This window comes from Lytechinus variegatus, chromosome 4 (assembly GCF_018143015.1).
Source record: "Lytechinus variegatus isolate NC3 chromosome 4, Lvar_3.0, whole genome shotgun sequence".
Classification (NCBI taxonomy): domain Eukaryota; kingdom Metazoa; phylum Echinodermata; class Echinoidea; order Temnopleuroida; family Toxopneustidae; genus Lytechinus; species Lytechinus variegatus.
The window spans coordinates 6,983,145-7,001,979 of record NC_054743.1 but is presented as its reverse complement, the minus strand read 5'-3'; the positions used below and the strand labels follow the sequence as shown (position 1 = coordinate 7,001,979).

Here is an 18,835-nt window from a genome sequence, read left to right as displayed (position 1 = left end):
AATGATAGATCTCGATCCGGCACATTGAAAATAGACTTATCTTTATGAAATCGTAGCTGAAAACCAAAAATTCTGAAGATCACTAACACAAAAAGGCATATGTGGGTCAGAGTATTAATATTGTTTGGAAAATACCAGACTTTTTATGGAATCCTGTGCTTTTTGCTCATTTTTCAGCAATTAAATATTTTTTTCACAGAACCAATTGGCACATATTTTTTATTCATTCATTTTTAATATACAAACACTTTGGTGGTCAATTTATTGGATTCTGCTCAACTCATTTTGAGATCGTTACCAGAACTGGTATTTATCTTTAATATTCATTTTATTTATTTTTTTCTAGTTTATCTGTTTTTCGATATATTATCATTCTTATTTTTCTATTGATATTTTATTACAGATAATAGGACTAACTAGTTTTATCTCAACCTGTATGGTCTAATCTGCTAGTGTTCTGCTTTGTTTACAACCAGTTTGTCATTAATAGCCAAATACCATTTTTACATTTTTCAAATTTAAGCTAGACCCATTTTGTCTAATTTTCCACTTGGTCTACTTTTGTACCAAATGGGTTTAATGTTTACCAACAAAGTGCAAAATAATTTGTAGAAAAAGAGACAATTAGACCACCTGGGAATTTACACTAAAGTAGAATTAGCTATCAATGTGTAGTGTAGACTAAATGGCAATTACACCAAATTGGCAGTAGACCACATGGATTTAGCCTAACGATGTGGTATTAGATCCCATTCTCACTTCCATCCTAAAACTAGTATACTGGAAACTAGTTTAGTGGAAACTAATTTAATGTGTAATGAGAACGGTCGAAGCGATCATCCAAACAGGTTTAAAAAAAACCCACGATGTAGTTTTGAAGATCGCTTTGCCTCGTTGGACTGGTTATAGCGTAAGTGAGGACACAACTCTTCTTCGGGAAGCGATCTTCGCACATTTCGAGCGTGCTACTCCACACACTGTGTATGGAATGCCTACGCTGTGGTTTCAAATTTCGCACAAAACATGTCACCCCAATGAGTGTTCCCATAGCAACAAGATCGCTAATACATGAAGTGGATTTGAAAAAACACTTTCTGGTGATCAAATGGGAATGCTAGCAAAGTGATCTTCCAAACTGGTTTCCTGTTAACCGATTTCCAGTAAACTAGGTTAAGAAAGTATGAGAACAGTGTCTTAGTCAAAATACAAAAAACCCTTCTGCAATGTACATGTAGTTCTACTCCAACATTGATTTTGATCTCACCTCTCTTTTTGACTTTAGCATCATCACCCATCTCTTGGCTCCCTAACGACACATCCCCATTGGCTACCGGCCCCTGACTATGTGACTTCATCGATGACGACGACGATAAGGATGGCGTTGTGGATGAGGATGCCGTCGATGCTGCGGTTGACTTCTGTGTACTGCTGGTCTTCTCAATGATCTGCAAGAGAGAAGGAATGTTTGGGGTCATGGAATGGACTCAATAATGCGGATACTGCCGATGCTTCCTGTCGGCGAGGTGAACTCGGTTGGTCAAAGGCAGCGTATTGATGGTCAGTCAGTTCACCTTAAACAGGGTCAATCACTTCTGATTTCCTTGTCACCTGTAGCTGTAGGACATGTGGCTTCCTTGGCTTTACGATGACTGCTTTAAATAGGTGACATTGTGCATTTACATGTACGCACCTGTATACATGTAGACAAACAACTTGTTTCAAATCTCATTGGATTGTGTCAATGGGGCTAATTAAAATCACCTTTTCCCTTGTAACAGTGTCACAGCAGGGTTTAATCTTCAAACAGACAAGAGTATACAGCGTATGTAGGTAGACAATTGTTTCAATCGATGATACTAACCTATCATCATCAGGCAGCAATTGACACAGTGCACCAACATTAAAATTCTTCAAAGCTCTTGTAAGAGCAGTTGAAAATTAATTATCCATTGGCACCAAATTCGACCAAAACAAGACTTCTGATGAGTGCAAAGAGAAGGCGAGGCGCAACCATAAAGACCCTGATCACGTCATTGAATAATATAATCCTGGCAAACCATCAACCATGTACATACATGTACCTCAACATAGTCCTGACACTGCAAATACTGTGATTCCTGAATCCAAACAATGTCTCATCAGGACTAGAAACTCACATACCTACCTACATGTACGTACAAGAAACACAACTCACATTGACCTCCGTCTACATCATCATACGCTCTCGGTCCTCAGAGATGAAGTGGAAGTTGGTTTCCTCTCCCCTTATCTCCAGATCTTATTGGCTAAAACCCTTCAAATATAACACCTATTTGTCATTGAGAGGGAATCTTCAACAGAAACCAATTCTACTTCATACAGTCCCGTAGTAGACATGAAATCACTGTACTAAAGCATTAGTTCCTTGTACTTGTGAAAGAGGACGAAACAAAGGGTATGATTCTTTTGCTGAGGGGTAGGCCTACATCACTTCAGACTGTGATTGTGACTGAAAACACAACTAAAAACAAACACGAAAAAAAGAGGAAATAAAAATAAGAATTAAGTTTTGTAAGCCTAGTGGATTACAATAGATGTTGAAGACTGAATGACCAAATTTAGGTTATTAGATTCAAAGAATATATTAATATTAAACAAAAGAATTAAAGTGTACATGTACATGTACATGTACATTAGAGGCATATAGGCTAACATTGGTTTGACTTCAACAAATTTGAGCTGCAAGGTCCAACTTTTCACATAATCATGTACATGTATAACAATAAAGCCAAGAAAAAATTACGTACAAAAAAATCATGCTTCAAAGAAAGTGACAAGAAACATCTTGAAGGTGCAAAATTATAAAATAATGGTTTACACTAGCTTTTCATTCTCAGGGGTTTTTTTTATAAAAATAATAATAATAATACACGTACTGTACTGTATATTTTACCCAGGGAAGCCACTTCAGTTCTGAAAACTGTTCTCCAGCGGGCCTTGCCATTATAGTGTACATGATAAATGTAGGTATTTCATCTTGTTGTGAGAATTTTTTAAAATCAGCTTTTCGCAAAGATAGCCAATGCCTATAAAATTGTGCACTGATGATACGAAGCAATCTTTAATATTTTCTTCAAATTTGGCTATGAATAATAACTACTCAAACTAAAAAAAAAATAGGCCTACATTGTACACTGTAATACAGAGTACTAAAACAGCAATTAAAAAATGATAATTGACAACTTTTAAAGGGGAATGAAACCTTTGGAACAAATCGGCTTGTGTAGAAACAGAAAAATCAAAGGATAAGAATAAAGAAAGTTTGAGAAAAATCGGACAAATAGTGAGAAAGTTATGAGCATTTGAAAATTGCAATCACTAATGCTATGGAGATCCTCACATTGGCAATGCGACAAGGAAGTGTGATGTCACTGATGAACAACTTTCCCTTTGGTGGACTATAAAATACCCTCAAAATGTCTCTTTTTGCTTTTTCTTATGATGATACAAACTCCTTATCCATGATGTATTCTTAAAAAATATGTAGTACATGCCCTCATGTAGAAAGAACACATGATTTATGGATAGATGTGATAAAAGAGGTAATTCAAGTGAAATATATACTAAAGTAATGGGGAGAGTTGTTCACAAGTGACATCGCACATCTTTGTCGCATTACCAATTTGCTATCTCCATAGCATTAGTGATCGCAATATTCAAATGCTCATAACTTTCTCACTATTTGTCCGATTTTTCTCAAACTTTTGTTGATCTGTTTCTTTGATTTTTCTGATTTCACACAAGCTATCTTGTTCCAAAGGTTTCATTCTCCTTTAAACCTGTAGGGCCAACAGACATGTACATGTACGTACTATGGCGTCATGTATTCATGTATCTTGAATTGTTTGTCTCTGAATAACAATGATTTCATCCTATTAAAAGTCATTGAAGCATGATAACTATCCTGACCAGAACAGGAAATGGCGTGTCATTTTATTATTTCTTGCAGGAAAGGTCCATGTAAACAAAATTTACTTTGAACATGTTTATTGTAGGCCTACTTGTACAATGTACATGTACATATGCCACAAAATGAGGTTGGTTGCTTGAATTTGTTCTTCTAGCATTTAAACAGCCTTCCTTGAAGAAATTAACCAATGAAACAGGTGTTTTACATGTACATGTATACACCCAGTTTTACTTGCTGTTATTATCCTATTTTATTTGAAATTAGTGGGTAATTTCAGGATCATCAATTTTAAAGAAGATTCTTTCACTATTCTTGTATATTAAAATATTCCATTGAATACATGTCTTGAATGTTTTTATATTTTCTTTGAAAGTGGTACAAAATAAAGTTTCCATTTCAATTGCAATTTGACCAAAAAGAAGCTGTACAAACTACATGTGCCGACATGTAGTTTGGGTTCATTTCAAACAATCTCAAGCTTATGATCAAGATTACAATTAGTTCAATAAAAATCATAGTTGGGCTAATAAAGATGAACTTTATTTCAACACGCATTAGCGATAATTGAACAAACATTAAACAGCAAGATACCCTTTTACATGTATATCATAACAGGCTAACTCATCTTGTCAAAGTTATCAGAAAAATTTCTCTATCAATCAACAATTCAAACTATTAATCTATCATTCATTCAATCAATCAATACACACAATCAATCAATCATTCAATCAATCAATCAATCGATTCATCAATAAAATAAAATAAAATTTTGAAAAAAGTCAGTATTAAATAATTCAATTACTGTACTATAAACCCAATCAATGAATCAATCATCCAAGTGACCCAACCAATCATTCATTCGTTCAATCAATTAACCCTTTGCGTGCTGATGTTGCAATTTTGCACACTCGTACAACTAAATTCAACAGTCATAATAATTAGTTTTCTCCCCTACCTTCAAATTAGATAAGCTAATAAACAGCAATAGTTCTTGGATGACATCTATATAATAATAATAAGTAGCAATGGTGCAATACATGTATGTATTAAAGAACAAGACATGGAAACAATTGTCATTATTATCCCCCAAAAAATTTAATTCAGCATGCAAAGAGTTCATCAATCACTCAATTGATCAATCATACATTCAATCAATTTAATAGTCAATCAATCATTCAATAATTTCAGTAATCAACCAACCAACCAATCATCAAAGCAGGATAGCTCACCTTGACAAAATTATCAGGAAACATTCCTCTTTCAGTATGAAGTACTCCCTCCCACCATCCTCCTTCCATCATATTAATATCCTTGATGATATCACCCTTACGAAGAGTGAGTTCATCTCCGTTAACTGCATCGTAGTCAAACTCCACCACGGCCTCCACTGAAATATGAACAAATTATCATTACAATATTTTTATTTGAAGAAATAATCAATGAATTCATATGAGCATATAGTACCAAACAGGGGGGTCAAAATACTCCCAATTTCATTCAGGTGTACAGTTGTAGCCAGGATGAAAATTATTTATATATTTCAAAGGTCTGTTTAAGACTACATGGGCAATACCTTTTTTATACTTTCCAGGTTTAATACTTTTTTTCTTTGCTGCATACAATTATACCATACAAAAAGAACTTTCCATGTGAACAGGAATATACTTTCAAACAATTACACAGGCATCAAAAGACAAGTGTGAACGATCAAATATTTTGACCAATTACAATGTCAACAAGTATCAAGATAATAGCAAAGAACTAGACCCAACTTACTACTGGTAGTGGTATGTTGTCAGCAATAAACTACATATTGTGCGCAACATGTACTGTGTACATCAAGCAAGGGGGAGTAGGAAATAGATGGGGAAAATAACTCTCCTCACCAAACAAAAACATTGTACATGTACTTCATTGATGTATATGGACAATGGGGATTCCCCTATCATTGTGTGTTTGGTATCCTTTTCCATCTAGCACAATGGCTTCCTAAATTTGTCAGTTGGCCTATACAAACCACTACACTAGGAACATGTGCAAGTATGCATACACATATATATATATATTTAGGCCTATTCTACAGACACTCACTTCACCAACTGATATGTAACTGATAAGTCAGCTATTGAAATGCATCAATAAACAGAAAATGCAAAGAAACCATAAAAAATGTGGAGAAGCACTTCATCCCAGTTTACTTGTAATGTATTCTTTTAAAAAATGTAGAAATACAAGTATGTATTATCAGACACGAGCCAAGTATCAGTGCCGTTCAAAGGCCAACAGACCTGTGTCTTTGAAACACAGCAACCAACTTTTTTCTGACTGGTGCAAAACATACCCTACATGACTACTGTTGATGAAATTAATTCTTATCCCTGGCCAACTGCCAAAGCTTCTTGTAATGATATTAAAAATAGTTTTAGAATTTACTTTGAGGAAACTTTTGTACCAAAATAAAGTCTGAGTTGACTGCATGTATATTAAAAATGTTTTCTCAAGTAATTTTTTAGGTGAATTGCTCAAGTAAATAAAATATTTATTGCAATGGAATGAGAAAGGTGTCAACGTACTTGTTACAAATAGATAAAGGACATGATAAAAAGGGGAAGAAAAAATTGGTTACCAGGAAATCAGTAAAGAATGCTAAAATAATTGGTACTTATTCATACCCCTTTCATAAACCCAATCATGTGGCTAATAGCAGCATAATTTGGTCGTAAAATCAGAAGAGGACCAGAGTTATCCGCATAATAGCAGCATCGGGACCAGATTTTGACTTTATGAACGCATTTCCAAATAATGCGGATAATTGCCATGGTGCGGTCACAAGGTCACCCTTTTCCAACACAACCACATCAGACAGGGCGTGTGTGGTTGCCATGACGATTATCCTCCTTTTTCAGGACGGGCGCTCGTAAAAATAGTGCAGATTATTTTCGGGGTTTATGAACGCAATTTATATTGAATTATCCGCATTACTCTTAGGCGGCAAATTGGAGGATACATGTAGGTTTATGAAAAGGGTATCAGTATTTAAACTTGGAAATGTGTCCTACATGTATCAGTGAAACACTGTAAGTAATTTTCAATGAGTTATTTGTTACGAGCCAATCAGTTGAAAGCATTTCAGTAACAATCATCAGTAATTGAAACAAAAATGTTCCATGAAATGCTTCCTTAACTTGGTCACTCATTCTGAACTTGTAGCTTCAGGCAATTTGTTGCAGAGCACATTTCACACTGGCTAATACATCCTTTATCTTTCTTAGGAAAGCATTTAAAGAGAGCTGTCTCTGATGTGTTTGAAAGAAAAATAATTAATACATACTGGTATACATGCATGCAGAATTAAAATTGAATGTTAATTGGGTACTGTGGCCTGTGGGGCCGTCTGCACCATCCCAAAGTTTTCAAATTAGCGGGCTATTTCTGATCTGGCAAATTATCCCGATCTGAACAATCTCAAGATTATTTGCGATGGAGACGCAATTATTGCTCTAGTTTGTAGGATTAATCTCGAGATTGCAATCCCAAGTCAACTTGGAATTATTTGCAAAATAGCGCGCTAATTCGCAGGTGCAGACGCACTAGGGATTATTTATTCACGGCGTCAGACCATATAATGCATTGATACCTCGCTCGAGCAGGAATTGCTCTTCTTTGAAATGGTGGAGACGGGGTTTCTTGAATCTCGAGATTAATCGCGAAGAGGGCCGATCGGGCTAAAATCTTGAGATTGGGCAAACTCGGGATGGTGCAGCACCGCCTTGTAGGTGCTCAGGTAATATGGAGAAGACCTGGCAGGAATTAAGACACACACAGAGCACTTAACAAGAGCTCTCCTCAGCTCCACACCAATTAAAAGTGTAATTATGCTACAATATTGTACTCACTATTTAAAAGATATACTTTTTTTTCTGCTTATTTCACAATTTTATTTTTTGTTATTATTATTGCTACATAATACATGTACAGTACATGATAATAAAAAGCAAAAAGTACAGTACAGGCAGTATTAGGCCTACATGTACGTGTATAATGTAGGCACTATAATTTGTCACAACACAATTTTTGCTTTCCAACCTTACAGTGAGAACAATCCCTAATGTCAGAAGAATCTCTGAGATTAGGTTCATCTTAATGGCATCCTCAGGATGTATCATTAAGTTCCGATTTCATAAAACAAATAACCCAAAGAGGGTAAGTTTACAAAACAAAGGGACAAAATGTTTAAAAGTTGATCTTTTAAAACCCACGAAAGTAGTGGAAATATTTATGTCCATGTCTTAAACATGGACCTAAAGATTTCCATTGCTTTCATGAAAGATGTTTTCTAATTTCAACAAATTGCATGGAAACTGGAAAGCCTTGACAAATAACAGTGTAGGATGAGGCATTGCCTATGAATGTTTCAAATAAAAAAGAGCTTGCACCATTGGCATTCAAATTGCAAAGAGTTGTGGCCAAGAATTCAATAAAGCCAATTGACATTATTATGTACATGTACGTATAAAGCATGGAACTGGCTGAAAGCCCCACATGGCTACCACACCTACAGATCTGACATCTTAGAAGGAAATATGATTAATATCCTGGTGAACTGGAAATGAATCTAAACTTGATCAAAATATCTTCTCTCCTTCCCTAGAGCTCTACCCCAACTCCTCTTTCTCTCTCTCCCTTCAACCAATCTAGACTATTCATAAATAAAATGAGTTTAAGATTCATAATTTGATAGATCTATCCAATGACAGAGGAACAAGAAAGAATGAAGAGAAGGCAATGGAAGGAAAAAGGGGAAGAGAGACAGAAATGTTTAACAATATATTAGTATACAGTCCTACACAGATGAGCATGATTTCCAGTTTTCCCCTCGTAATATTCACAAATATGATTTGCATAAGGAACCACACATGTACATTCCACTGTATTAAAGCAGTGAAACAAGTTTAAAAATTATAGTAGCATGAAGTCTCTGGTGGTGTGGGAATGGCAAATATTACTATCATAAAAGGTACTGGAGTGTACATTGTAGGATTTCTATTTTTTTCCCAAAATAGAGATTTTTATTTGTACATGTAGTTATTAGACTGTTTGAATACAGCAATTTGTCAAGTTGATATTGATTTTCCAGGGCGACTTTCTTTTCTGTTGATTTCTGGGCAAAAAAAAGACAATTTATACAATCCTCCAAACATAGTATCTTATAAAGCTGCTTTCAACACATAAATTGTGGTTATTGTAGGAGACTTGAATATGCACAGACGCTTTGGACAAGGAGAGAATTTGAACAAGACTGAGAGGGAGAGTAAAGTGAGCAGCAACTCATGAGCGAATCAGATTGTGGTCTGAGTGAGATATTTCTAGCTTTAGTAACAGGTAGAACCCTGCTATGTACGTCAATCATCGAGAGGAACTCATTATCTTCCTCTTGGCCTGTATTAAAGGATCAAGAGTCTTTGAAACCGCCAACACAAATATAGTAGGGAAAAGACATCTATAAACTTCCTTATAATGCAGGATATTAAAAAACACTTGACAAAAAGTATTGATCTGATAATCCTTGTTATTCCTGAAATTGTTTCACTTTGTTGTTGATACATATAGATCATACACAATTAAGAAACATTATGATTTTCTTTAATAAAAATCCTTCTACCCCCCCCCCCCCAAAAAAAAAGGGAAAAGGATTTCCTCATACATGTAATTGGCTGATTGTGATATTCAAATTTTAGCTTTTGAACGTAAAGAGTAATGTACATTGAGATTTCTTAAAAGCGCCAGTCAATGAAATTATTAAAGGACAAGTCCACCCCAATAAAAACTTAATTTGAATAAAAAGAGAAAAATTCAACAAGCATAACACTGAAAATTTCATTAAAATCGGATGTATTGTAAAATAAGAAAGTTATAGCATTTTTAAGTTTCGGTTATTTTCAACAAAATAGTTGTATGAACGAGCCAGTTATATCCAAATGAGAGAGTTGATGACATCACTCACTCACTATTTCTTTTGTATTTTATTATATGAAATATTTCTATTTTCTCCTCATTGTCATGTGAAATGAAGTTTCATTCCTCCCTGCACAGGTGGAATTCCATTATTTAAACATTTTGTGCTTCAGGCAAGGAGGTCCTAATCGTCAAATTCGTAAAAATTGAAATATTGTATAATTTAAACAGTAAAAAACAAAAGAAATAGTGAGTGAGTGACATCATCAACTCTCTCATTTGGATGTAACTGGCTTGTTCGTATAACTATTTTGTTGAAAATAAGCGAAACTTTGAAATGTCATAACTTTCTTACTTTACATCCGATTTTGATGAAATTTTCAGCATTGTGCTTGTCTGATTTTTCTCTATTGATTCAAATCAAAAATTTTCTGAGGTGGACTTGACCTTTAATGTGATCATTATCATGTGGTCTAATTTTAGCATTTTGTACTATCACCATCATCATCGTACACCCATACATGTATGTATCCGATCATAATCATCGACTATTACTGATATTGTAAGCAATATCATCATTACATGTACATGTATAATCATCATTTCCATAAAAATATTTAGGAACATTAAACACCATACATGTATATAATGAAAAAGAAATTATTAAAGGAGAATGAAACCTTTGGAACAAGATAGCCTGTGTGTAAAACAGAAAAATCAAAGAAGCAGATCAAGGAAAGTTTGAGAAAAATCGGACAAATAATGAGAAAGTTTTGAGCATTTGAATACTGCGATCACTAATGCTATGGAGATCCTCAAATTGCGACAAAGATGTGTGATGTCACTTGAGGACAACTCTACCCATTACATTTACATACATGTATATTTCACTTCAATTGCCTCTTTTATTACATCTATCCATAGATAAAGTGTTCTTTCCATAGGAGGGCATGTAATACATTTTTTTTAAGAATACATCATGGAAAAAAAGTGTTTGTAGCACCATAAAGAAAAAGCAAAAAGAGACATTTTGAGGGTATTTTATAGTCCATCAAAGGGAAAGTTGTTCACATGTGACCTCAGAGATCTATCTCCTTGGTCGCATTGCCAATAGGAGGATCTCCATAGCATTACTGATTGCAATATAAATGCTCATGACTTTCTCATTATTTGTCTGATTATTCTCAAACTTTCTTTGTTCTTATTCTTTGATTTTTGTTTAGACACAAGCCTACTTGTTCCAAAGGATTCATTCCCCTTAAATAAAGTATCCAATAAACTACTAACATGTGCATGTTGTATTGTACAAATCCTGCATGTCTACACCACAGTAATGTGTAATTCTGTAGGGATCCCATGCCCTTTAATGTGATCCAGTAAAGATTAAATGTGATCTGATGATGAAAGACTAGAAGGGACAAACTAATCTTTGGGATTCTCAAATGAATTATTTCCAGGCCAACTCAATACTAAAAATATCACAGGGAAATTAATATCATTCTCATATTATGTGTATTCTACACCCAAAAGAGTCTCAATCGGTTACACAGTGTAAGACAGAGAGTTGGAAAAATTTTACTGAACAAAAAAAATTCTGATCTTTTCTCTCGTACATGTTTTTTAAACAAACATGATTTCGATTGATTAAAGAGTTAACGTACATGTACATGTAGAAATAGAGTTCATTAGTTTATTATTTCTTTGCCATTCACAATTTCATTTCAAGAGGTCGGGAGTTCAAGCCCTGGCTGCGTCAGACAAAAAATAACGTTAAAAGAGGGAGTTGTTGCTACCCCGTTGGGCATTCAAAGATTTACACGTAAGAGATACAGCAATGTCGATCTGGGACTGCACAGTGGCTGCCAGGCCCAAGAACTATTGGGCAAAATTAATTTTCAGACTACTGATTTCAGAATTCTATTTCAAACAATAAACAAGTAGAGCGCCTCTGGCAGTCTAACCTGCATCATAATATACACGTAGCATTAGTGCTGACTTTGAAAATTATTCACAAACAAGTGGAATGCCTCTAGCCGTCTCACCTGCATCACGCGATTCAAAATAGCAGCAGTGCTGACTTTGAAAATTAATGTAACTCTCACAAGATGTTCAGTGATACTTGGTTACTCTTATTTCCACATTTTATGAACTAGACCAATACACTTACAGAGATAGGATGGTAATAACAAATACCCCCAATGTGGCCAAAATTCATTGACCTCACACGATCTTTTACCTTGATCATGTGACCTGAAACTTACACAGGATATTCAGTGATACTTGATTATGTCCAAGTTTCAAAAGTCAGATCAATAAACTTGTAAAGTTATGATGGTAATTCAACAGATACCCCCATTATGGCCAAAGTTCAATGACCTTTGACCTTGGTCATGTGACCTAAAATGCGCACAGGATGTTCAGTGATACTTGATTACTCTTACATTGTACATGTATGTCCAAGTTTTATGAACTAGACCAACATACTTTCAAAGTTATGATGGTAATTCAACAAATACCCCAATTCGGCCAAATTTCATTGACCCTAAATGACCTTTGACCTTGATCATGTGACCTGAAACTTGTACAGGATGTTCAGTGATACTTGTTTACTATCATGTCCAAGTTTCATGAATCAGAGCCAAAAACTTTTAAAGTTTTGATTGTAATTCAATAGATACCACAAAATCGGCCAAAGTTCATTGACCCTAAATGACCTTTGACCTTGGTCATGTGACGTGAAACTCATGCAGGATATTTGATGATACTTGATTAACCTTATGTCCAAGTTTAATGAACTAGGTCCATCTACATGTAAGTTATGACAACATTTCAAAAACTTAACCTTAAGTTAAAATTTTGATGTTGATTCCCCCAACATGGTCTAAGTTCATTGACCCTAAATGACCTTTGACCTTGGTCATGTGACATGAAACTCTAATAGGATGTTCAGCAATACTTGATTAACCTTATGGCCAAGTTTCATGAACTAGGTCCATATACTTTCTAAGTTATGATGTCATTTCAAAAACTTAAACTTAGGTTAAGATTTGATGCTGACGCCGCCGCCGCCGCCCCCTATAGTCTCACTCTGCTACGCAGGTGAGACAAAAACACCATTCATGTAATGACATAATACCACGTTCATCGACATAAATGACATTTGAACGGCAACATAAGACTTGTCAACTACACCCTTGTCCACACTTCATTCACTATATCCATAAAATGTCAAAGTAATAATGGCAATTCAACAATTACCCAAACATGGCCTAAGTTTATTGACCTTTGACCTTGGTTTTGTGACCTGAAACTGACAGGGGATGTTCATGCCCTTTTTACACAGGATTTTCTTAACCCCGGACTATCGCTAACCCCGTTCTATCCTTAACCCCGTACTATTTTTTTTCCTTTTCACACATGCCAAATTGTTATTGCTAACCCCGGATAAGGAATGCTTGCTTTTTACACACGAAACTCGCTAACCCCGGACTAGTGGTTTTTGTCGATCATTCGTAGTACAAGTGCTTCACTCGTACACTTTTTACACACGCTACAATTTCCTTAACCCCGTACTGTAGGTAGGGCCAAATTGCCATTTAGCCCCACCTATAGTACGGGGTTAAGCTTAGCCCACTTTCGTTTTACACATGCGATCTTAACCCCGTACTATTGCTAGCACCGCAATTGGTGGGATAACCCTGCTTTTTTGCAGGGCCAAATAATCCCGTACTATAGGTGGGGTTAGCCCACTTTGCAAAAACGCTGTGTAAAACGAAAGTGGGCTAAGCTTAACCCCGTACTATAGGTGGGGCTAAATTGCCATTTAGCCCCACCAATAGTACGGGGTTAAGGAAATTTTAGCCTGTCTAAAAAGGGTATCAGTGATACTTGATTACTCTTACTATCTCAAGTTTTATGAACTAGATCCATAAACTTTCAGATTTAGGATGATAATTCAACAAATACCCCCAACTTGACCAAAGTTCATTGACCTTAAATGACCACTTACCATGGTCATGTGACCTGAAACTCGCACAGGATATTCAGTGGTACTTGATTAACCTAATTTCCAAGTTTCATGAACTAGATCCATAAATTTTTGAAAGTTATGATGGTAATTCAACAAATACCCCCAACTTGACCAAAGTTCATTGACCCTAAATGGCCTTCGACCTTGGTCATGTGACCTGAAACTCAAGCAGGATGTTCACTAATACTTGATTAACCTTATGTCCAAGTAGTGCTGCAAGTCAGGCGGCATGTTCGGGTTCGGTTCGACAGGGTTCGGCAATTTTTTTCCGAACTTCGGTTTGGGGTTCGGCAATAAATGCCAAATTAAATTTAACATATAAAAAATAAAGATCGCCGACCCACAAACAAGTAATCTCCAGGATGATCTGTCATATATTTATAATAAATTTTGTTTCTAAAAAGAATAGTTATGAAAATTGTTGAACTTTCTTTTGTTTTAATCTTTAAACAAAAAATAAGTCACTTCTACTTTCATTTTTAAAATGAAAATAAAAAATAATCAAAGAAAAAAATATTGATAACGAGAGAATCAGGACAGAAACAGAATTACAAAGATCAGAATATTTTTTTCATGATTATTTGATGTAGCTATGATCATGATCGATTACGATGTCATTGCCAACGCAGCTTCTCAAATTGGAAAGTGTTGATCGGGAATGTCGAAACAGTAGACAAACAACCTCCACTCAACTGTTATTATACCGGTAAAATTCACATTCCAAAGAATATGAGTGTTTTAGAAAGTCCCTATTTTCTGAAAAGTGGTAAAATCTGGTCAATGAATTACTTTAAAAAGATAAAATATCAGTCCATTCTTGGTCCAGAAAGATCGACGCTACGTGACTTCAAACATATTTCCAACACGAAAATGAGTACATGGGACTGTACTGTGTATTTTAGTGTTGTGAAATCACTCGGCGTTGATCGTCAGAACTAAGACGGAACTGATAATTTATCATTTCATTTTCAGTAATTGACCAGATTAAACCACTTTTAAGAAAATATTGACAACAGAAAAAACGTTTCAAGTTTGGAATACAAATTTTACCTGTATAATAGCAACCGAGAGCAGGTTGTTTGGACTTCCTGTTTCAACTTTCCTCACCAACCATTTCCGGAACATCGATCGGGGAACATGCGTGTTGATTTGGTTTGAACTTTTTTCTTCTCTATTTTTTCACCCTCATTCCTTCATCTCTTATTTATTTATCTTTTATAATTAATATGGAAATTTCAGAAGGTGGAATATATACTTTACAATTACTTTGTCAGTCACAAGGAATTAATTTATGTCTTGTCTTTTTCTTTTTATAAATTCAAAACAATTAAATGTACGTCCGATTACAGCAATAGGTAATTCAACTACACTTTTTAACTGAGTTATGCTTGAAATGTCCCCACATTTTATAAGGAAAAAAATGTATTCATATTTATAAAAAAAATTGAAAATGATAAAATTTTATCAAACACGAGACCGAAACTGTCATACTTTGTCATTTACAAGGAATGAATTTATGTCTGGTTCTTTAAATACAAAATGATTAGGTCCGATTACGATCACGATCGATTACGGCAATACGTAATTACACCACACTTTTATACCGAGTTTAGCTTCAAAATGTCCCCTCATTTTATCAAGAAAAAATATATTTATGTTAATAAAATATTCTTAAGTTGATAACAGTTCAATCAATGATGAGATGGGAGCTATCATAGTGGATTTTAAAAATATATTGAGTGGAATTCTCTTTGTGCACAATCACTAACCAATATTTTTTTTAAATAATTTTATACTTAAATCTATGTAGTCACCGCACTTACGCATTACATATTAAAATACTTTTTTTTTAACCGAACTTCCGAACCGGTTTTTGCGTTCGGTTCGGTCCGGTTCGGCTGCAGCACTATGTCCAAGTTTCATGAACTAGGTCCGTACACTTTCTAAGTTATGATGTCATTTCAAAAACTTAACTTTAGGTTAAGATTGATGTTGACGCCGCCGCCGTTGCCATCGGAAAAGCAGCGCCTATAGTCTCGCTCTGCTATGCAGGCAAGACAAAAAACAGTGAACAAAATATTGAGTGTCAGGTGAGAAAAAGACTACAGTCTCTAGATCATGGAGCTTCCTAATATTATGCTTCAACAGAAACAGGTAGAAGCTTATTTTATCCAGATGGAAGTATGTTGACAATTTGACTTCGGGAGAAAGAATAATATAGGGGTTATTTATATTGCGCACATATCCACCTTGCCAGGTGCTCAAGGCACCTAAGATAGTTAAATAGTTAAATGTAACAGAAATCCCTCTATACAATTGTCACTTCATTGTCTCTCAAAATGCTGCACTGATAATGATGTCCTCCCCAAACCATCTAAATGTAACCTTATGCCAATATCCTTCCTCAGAAACTACATGTATGTACCACTATTGATTTCCACGTTAACTTAACACCACTCAATGTTGTCGAAAATATCAAACTTCTAGGAGTTACACTTCAAAACGATCTCAAATGGAACCTACACCTTGAAGAAATTGTTTCCAAAGTATCACGTACATGTAGGTTGTACACCCTCTGTATCCTAAGGAGATCGAAGGCATGTTTGGCTGACATGGTGACTGTATACACTACATTATATATTAGGCCCATTCTCGAATATGCTTCCCAAGTCTGGCAAACTTCTATCACAATCAAATAATCTGATAGACTGGAATTTGTTCAAAAGCGGGCACTAAAAATAATTGTAGGATATGACATTTGTTACTCTCATGCTCTGGTAATGAGCAAACTCACCTCACTATCTTCCAGAAGAGATTTCCTTCTGTAAAATTTTGGACAGAAATTGATGAACTCAGGTCACCATAAACATATACTTTCAACACCAAGGTCCGTTTCTTGCACTAGACAATTACGCAACATGACTGGTTTCCCCACAATCAAATGCAATACTGAAAGATACCGTAAATCCACCATTCCTCACCTTACAAAGATATTGAAGTAGTTTTCTGTATTTTTGAATATATAGCCATTCCGTTTGTCACCATGTCAGCCTACATTCCTTCCGTCTCTTTTCTTTTGAGTGTTGCTATAATTATGTTAACATACTTTTTTTCTTATTTTCTTTCTCCCTCTCTTGGCTTTGTTCTCCCTCTTTCCTCTCTCTATTCCTTTCTATAGTTCTATTCTCTTTCCCCCTTTGAGTGCTTTCCCTTATACTTTTCTCAATTCAATTCCTTCTCTTTCTTTTTTTTAAACCCACCATGGGCATTTATTATATACATGTTCAATTACATAATTCAATTACATAATTGAACATTCAAAGTCACATCACATGTTTACATATTTCTTTTTCAAATAAATATTCCAAATTAAATTCTCGTCAATCTTTTCCTGTTTTGTTTCTTATAAGTATACATTTGTAGATGCACCAAAAAGCAATTGTAAGAAATGAATCTAGTCCGGTTTCTTTGTGGGCTTTAAGTAAATGCAATTCTATTATTTGAAGGTCAACATTGTATTCCAACTTTATAGCTACTGTTGTCAAATAAGAAAAGAATCTCTTATTTAGTTTACACTCAACGAAAGCATACATTATCTTCGTCCACGTAACAATGCGGGCGTCTCCCATCTGTTATAACATTCCATTTAAACAAATTCTTTCTTACAGGCAATAAATCATATATAACCTTAAAATTGAATTCTTTCAGTTTATTGTCTTTACAGTGACACAAGTTTCTTTTAAGTTTTTTTCCAATCTAATGGTGACCCAATTATCTTTTCCCAATACAAACAGCATCTGTTAGTGCTTGACGAATGTAAGGATACATGTAATAGTCTATAGAACTATTTACCTGAAATATCATGAATATCTTTAATTTGATTTTTTGCTCCTACATCTATTTTGGGAAACTCTAATGAAGGTTTATTAAATATTGCGGTGGGTACAAGGTGTTGTATTATCATTTATCCAGATTTTCTCCTTTCTTTACATCCCTTTTTACTTTTCTATCGATTTTTTGTAGTATAAGCCTACATATATGGAAAATTTGAAATGATCAGTTATTGTCTTGCTAAAATGTATCATACTAATTGTTCTCATGTTGAATGTATACATACAGTACCAGTCAGCAATCTTTGAGCATACGCGGACACGCGGCGAGCCATCCAACCCGGATGTGTGTCACACGCGCGACTACACGAGAGCAGGTGCTACTATTTCTCTTCGCGTGTCATTTTGCTCTCGTGTCAATAGCGTGTTACACTCGGCGTCGATCTTTTGTGATCGAGCCATTCGTCATGGTCAAGTGACCAGAGTGTCATACGCGGTTTTTACACTCGACAAATCCGAACAAAAGAGGTCTAATTCGAGTTGCTTTTGCGTACAAGTTCATGTATTGCGTTTTGATAGTAAACGCTATGCGATCGAGGTGGACAGGGAGGCACCGGCCGCGCCGCTGCACTTGCTGCGCCATGCGGCACGAAGACGGAGAGCACCTGCGCTGCATGCACACTTCACTGGCACGGCGCTCCCGGTTACCGGCCCGGTTCTCCGGCGTGCGACAGCTTGTGGTTGGCTTTGCGTGCTTGATCATGCTCCGGTCAAGCAAAAGCAATTCAGAATTTAAATGTGAATGAAGGAATTAAAAGGAGCCTACATCAAGAGAACATAAGATCTAGGATTTTACTCACATTGTTCTCCCGTTCCTCACCGGTCCCTCAATGACCCAAACAATCCAAGATTCATATGTACAATGTGTATGTTTGTGATTTTTTTTTCTAGTGTCAAGGCCCGTAATAATACGGTTTCGGAGATATTATGCATGATGATTTATTATTCATTACTATTGTTCATATTGTCATTGTTATACTAGTATCATTTGTTTTAATAATTATTATCTGA

General features: G+C 35.4%; 1 protein-coding gene across 7 annotated transcripts in view; it reads right to left on the bottom strand.

Moving 5' to 3' along the window:
• Positions 1 to 18,835, bottom strand: part of LOC121413275 (SH3 domain-containing kinase-binding protein 1-like) — a 57,785-nt gene that overhangs the window by 28,610 nt on the left and 10,340 nt on the right. For 4 of the 7 annotated variants that reach the window (XM_041606034.1, XM_041606042.1, XM_041606038.1 and 1 more), the window contains exons 2-3: positions 5,179 to 5,336; positions 1,265 to 1,445 (exon numbers count right to left, since the gene is read on the bottom strand). In XM_041606034.1, coding sequence (XP_041461968.1) covers positions 1,265 to 1,445; positions 5,179 to 5,336 — 339 coding nt within the window. Of the gene's footprint in view, positions 1 to 1,264; positions 1,446 to 1,861; positions 2,152 to 2,194; positions 2,596 to 5,178; positions 5,337 to 5,725; positions 5,790 to 18,835 lie in introns of those variants that run through there. The other 3 variants (XM_041606036.1, XM_041606039.1, XM_041606040.1) reach the window with 3 other exon arrangements.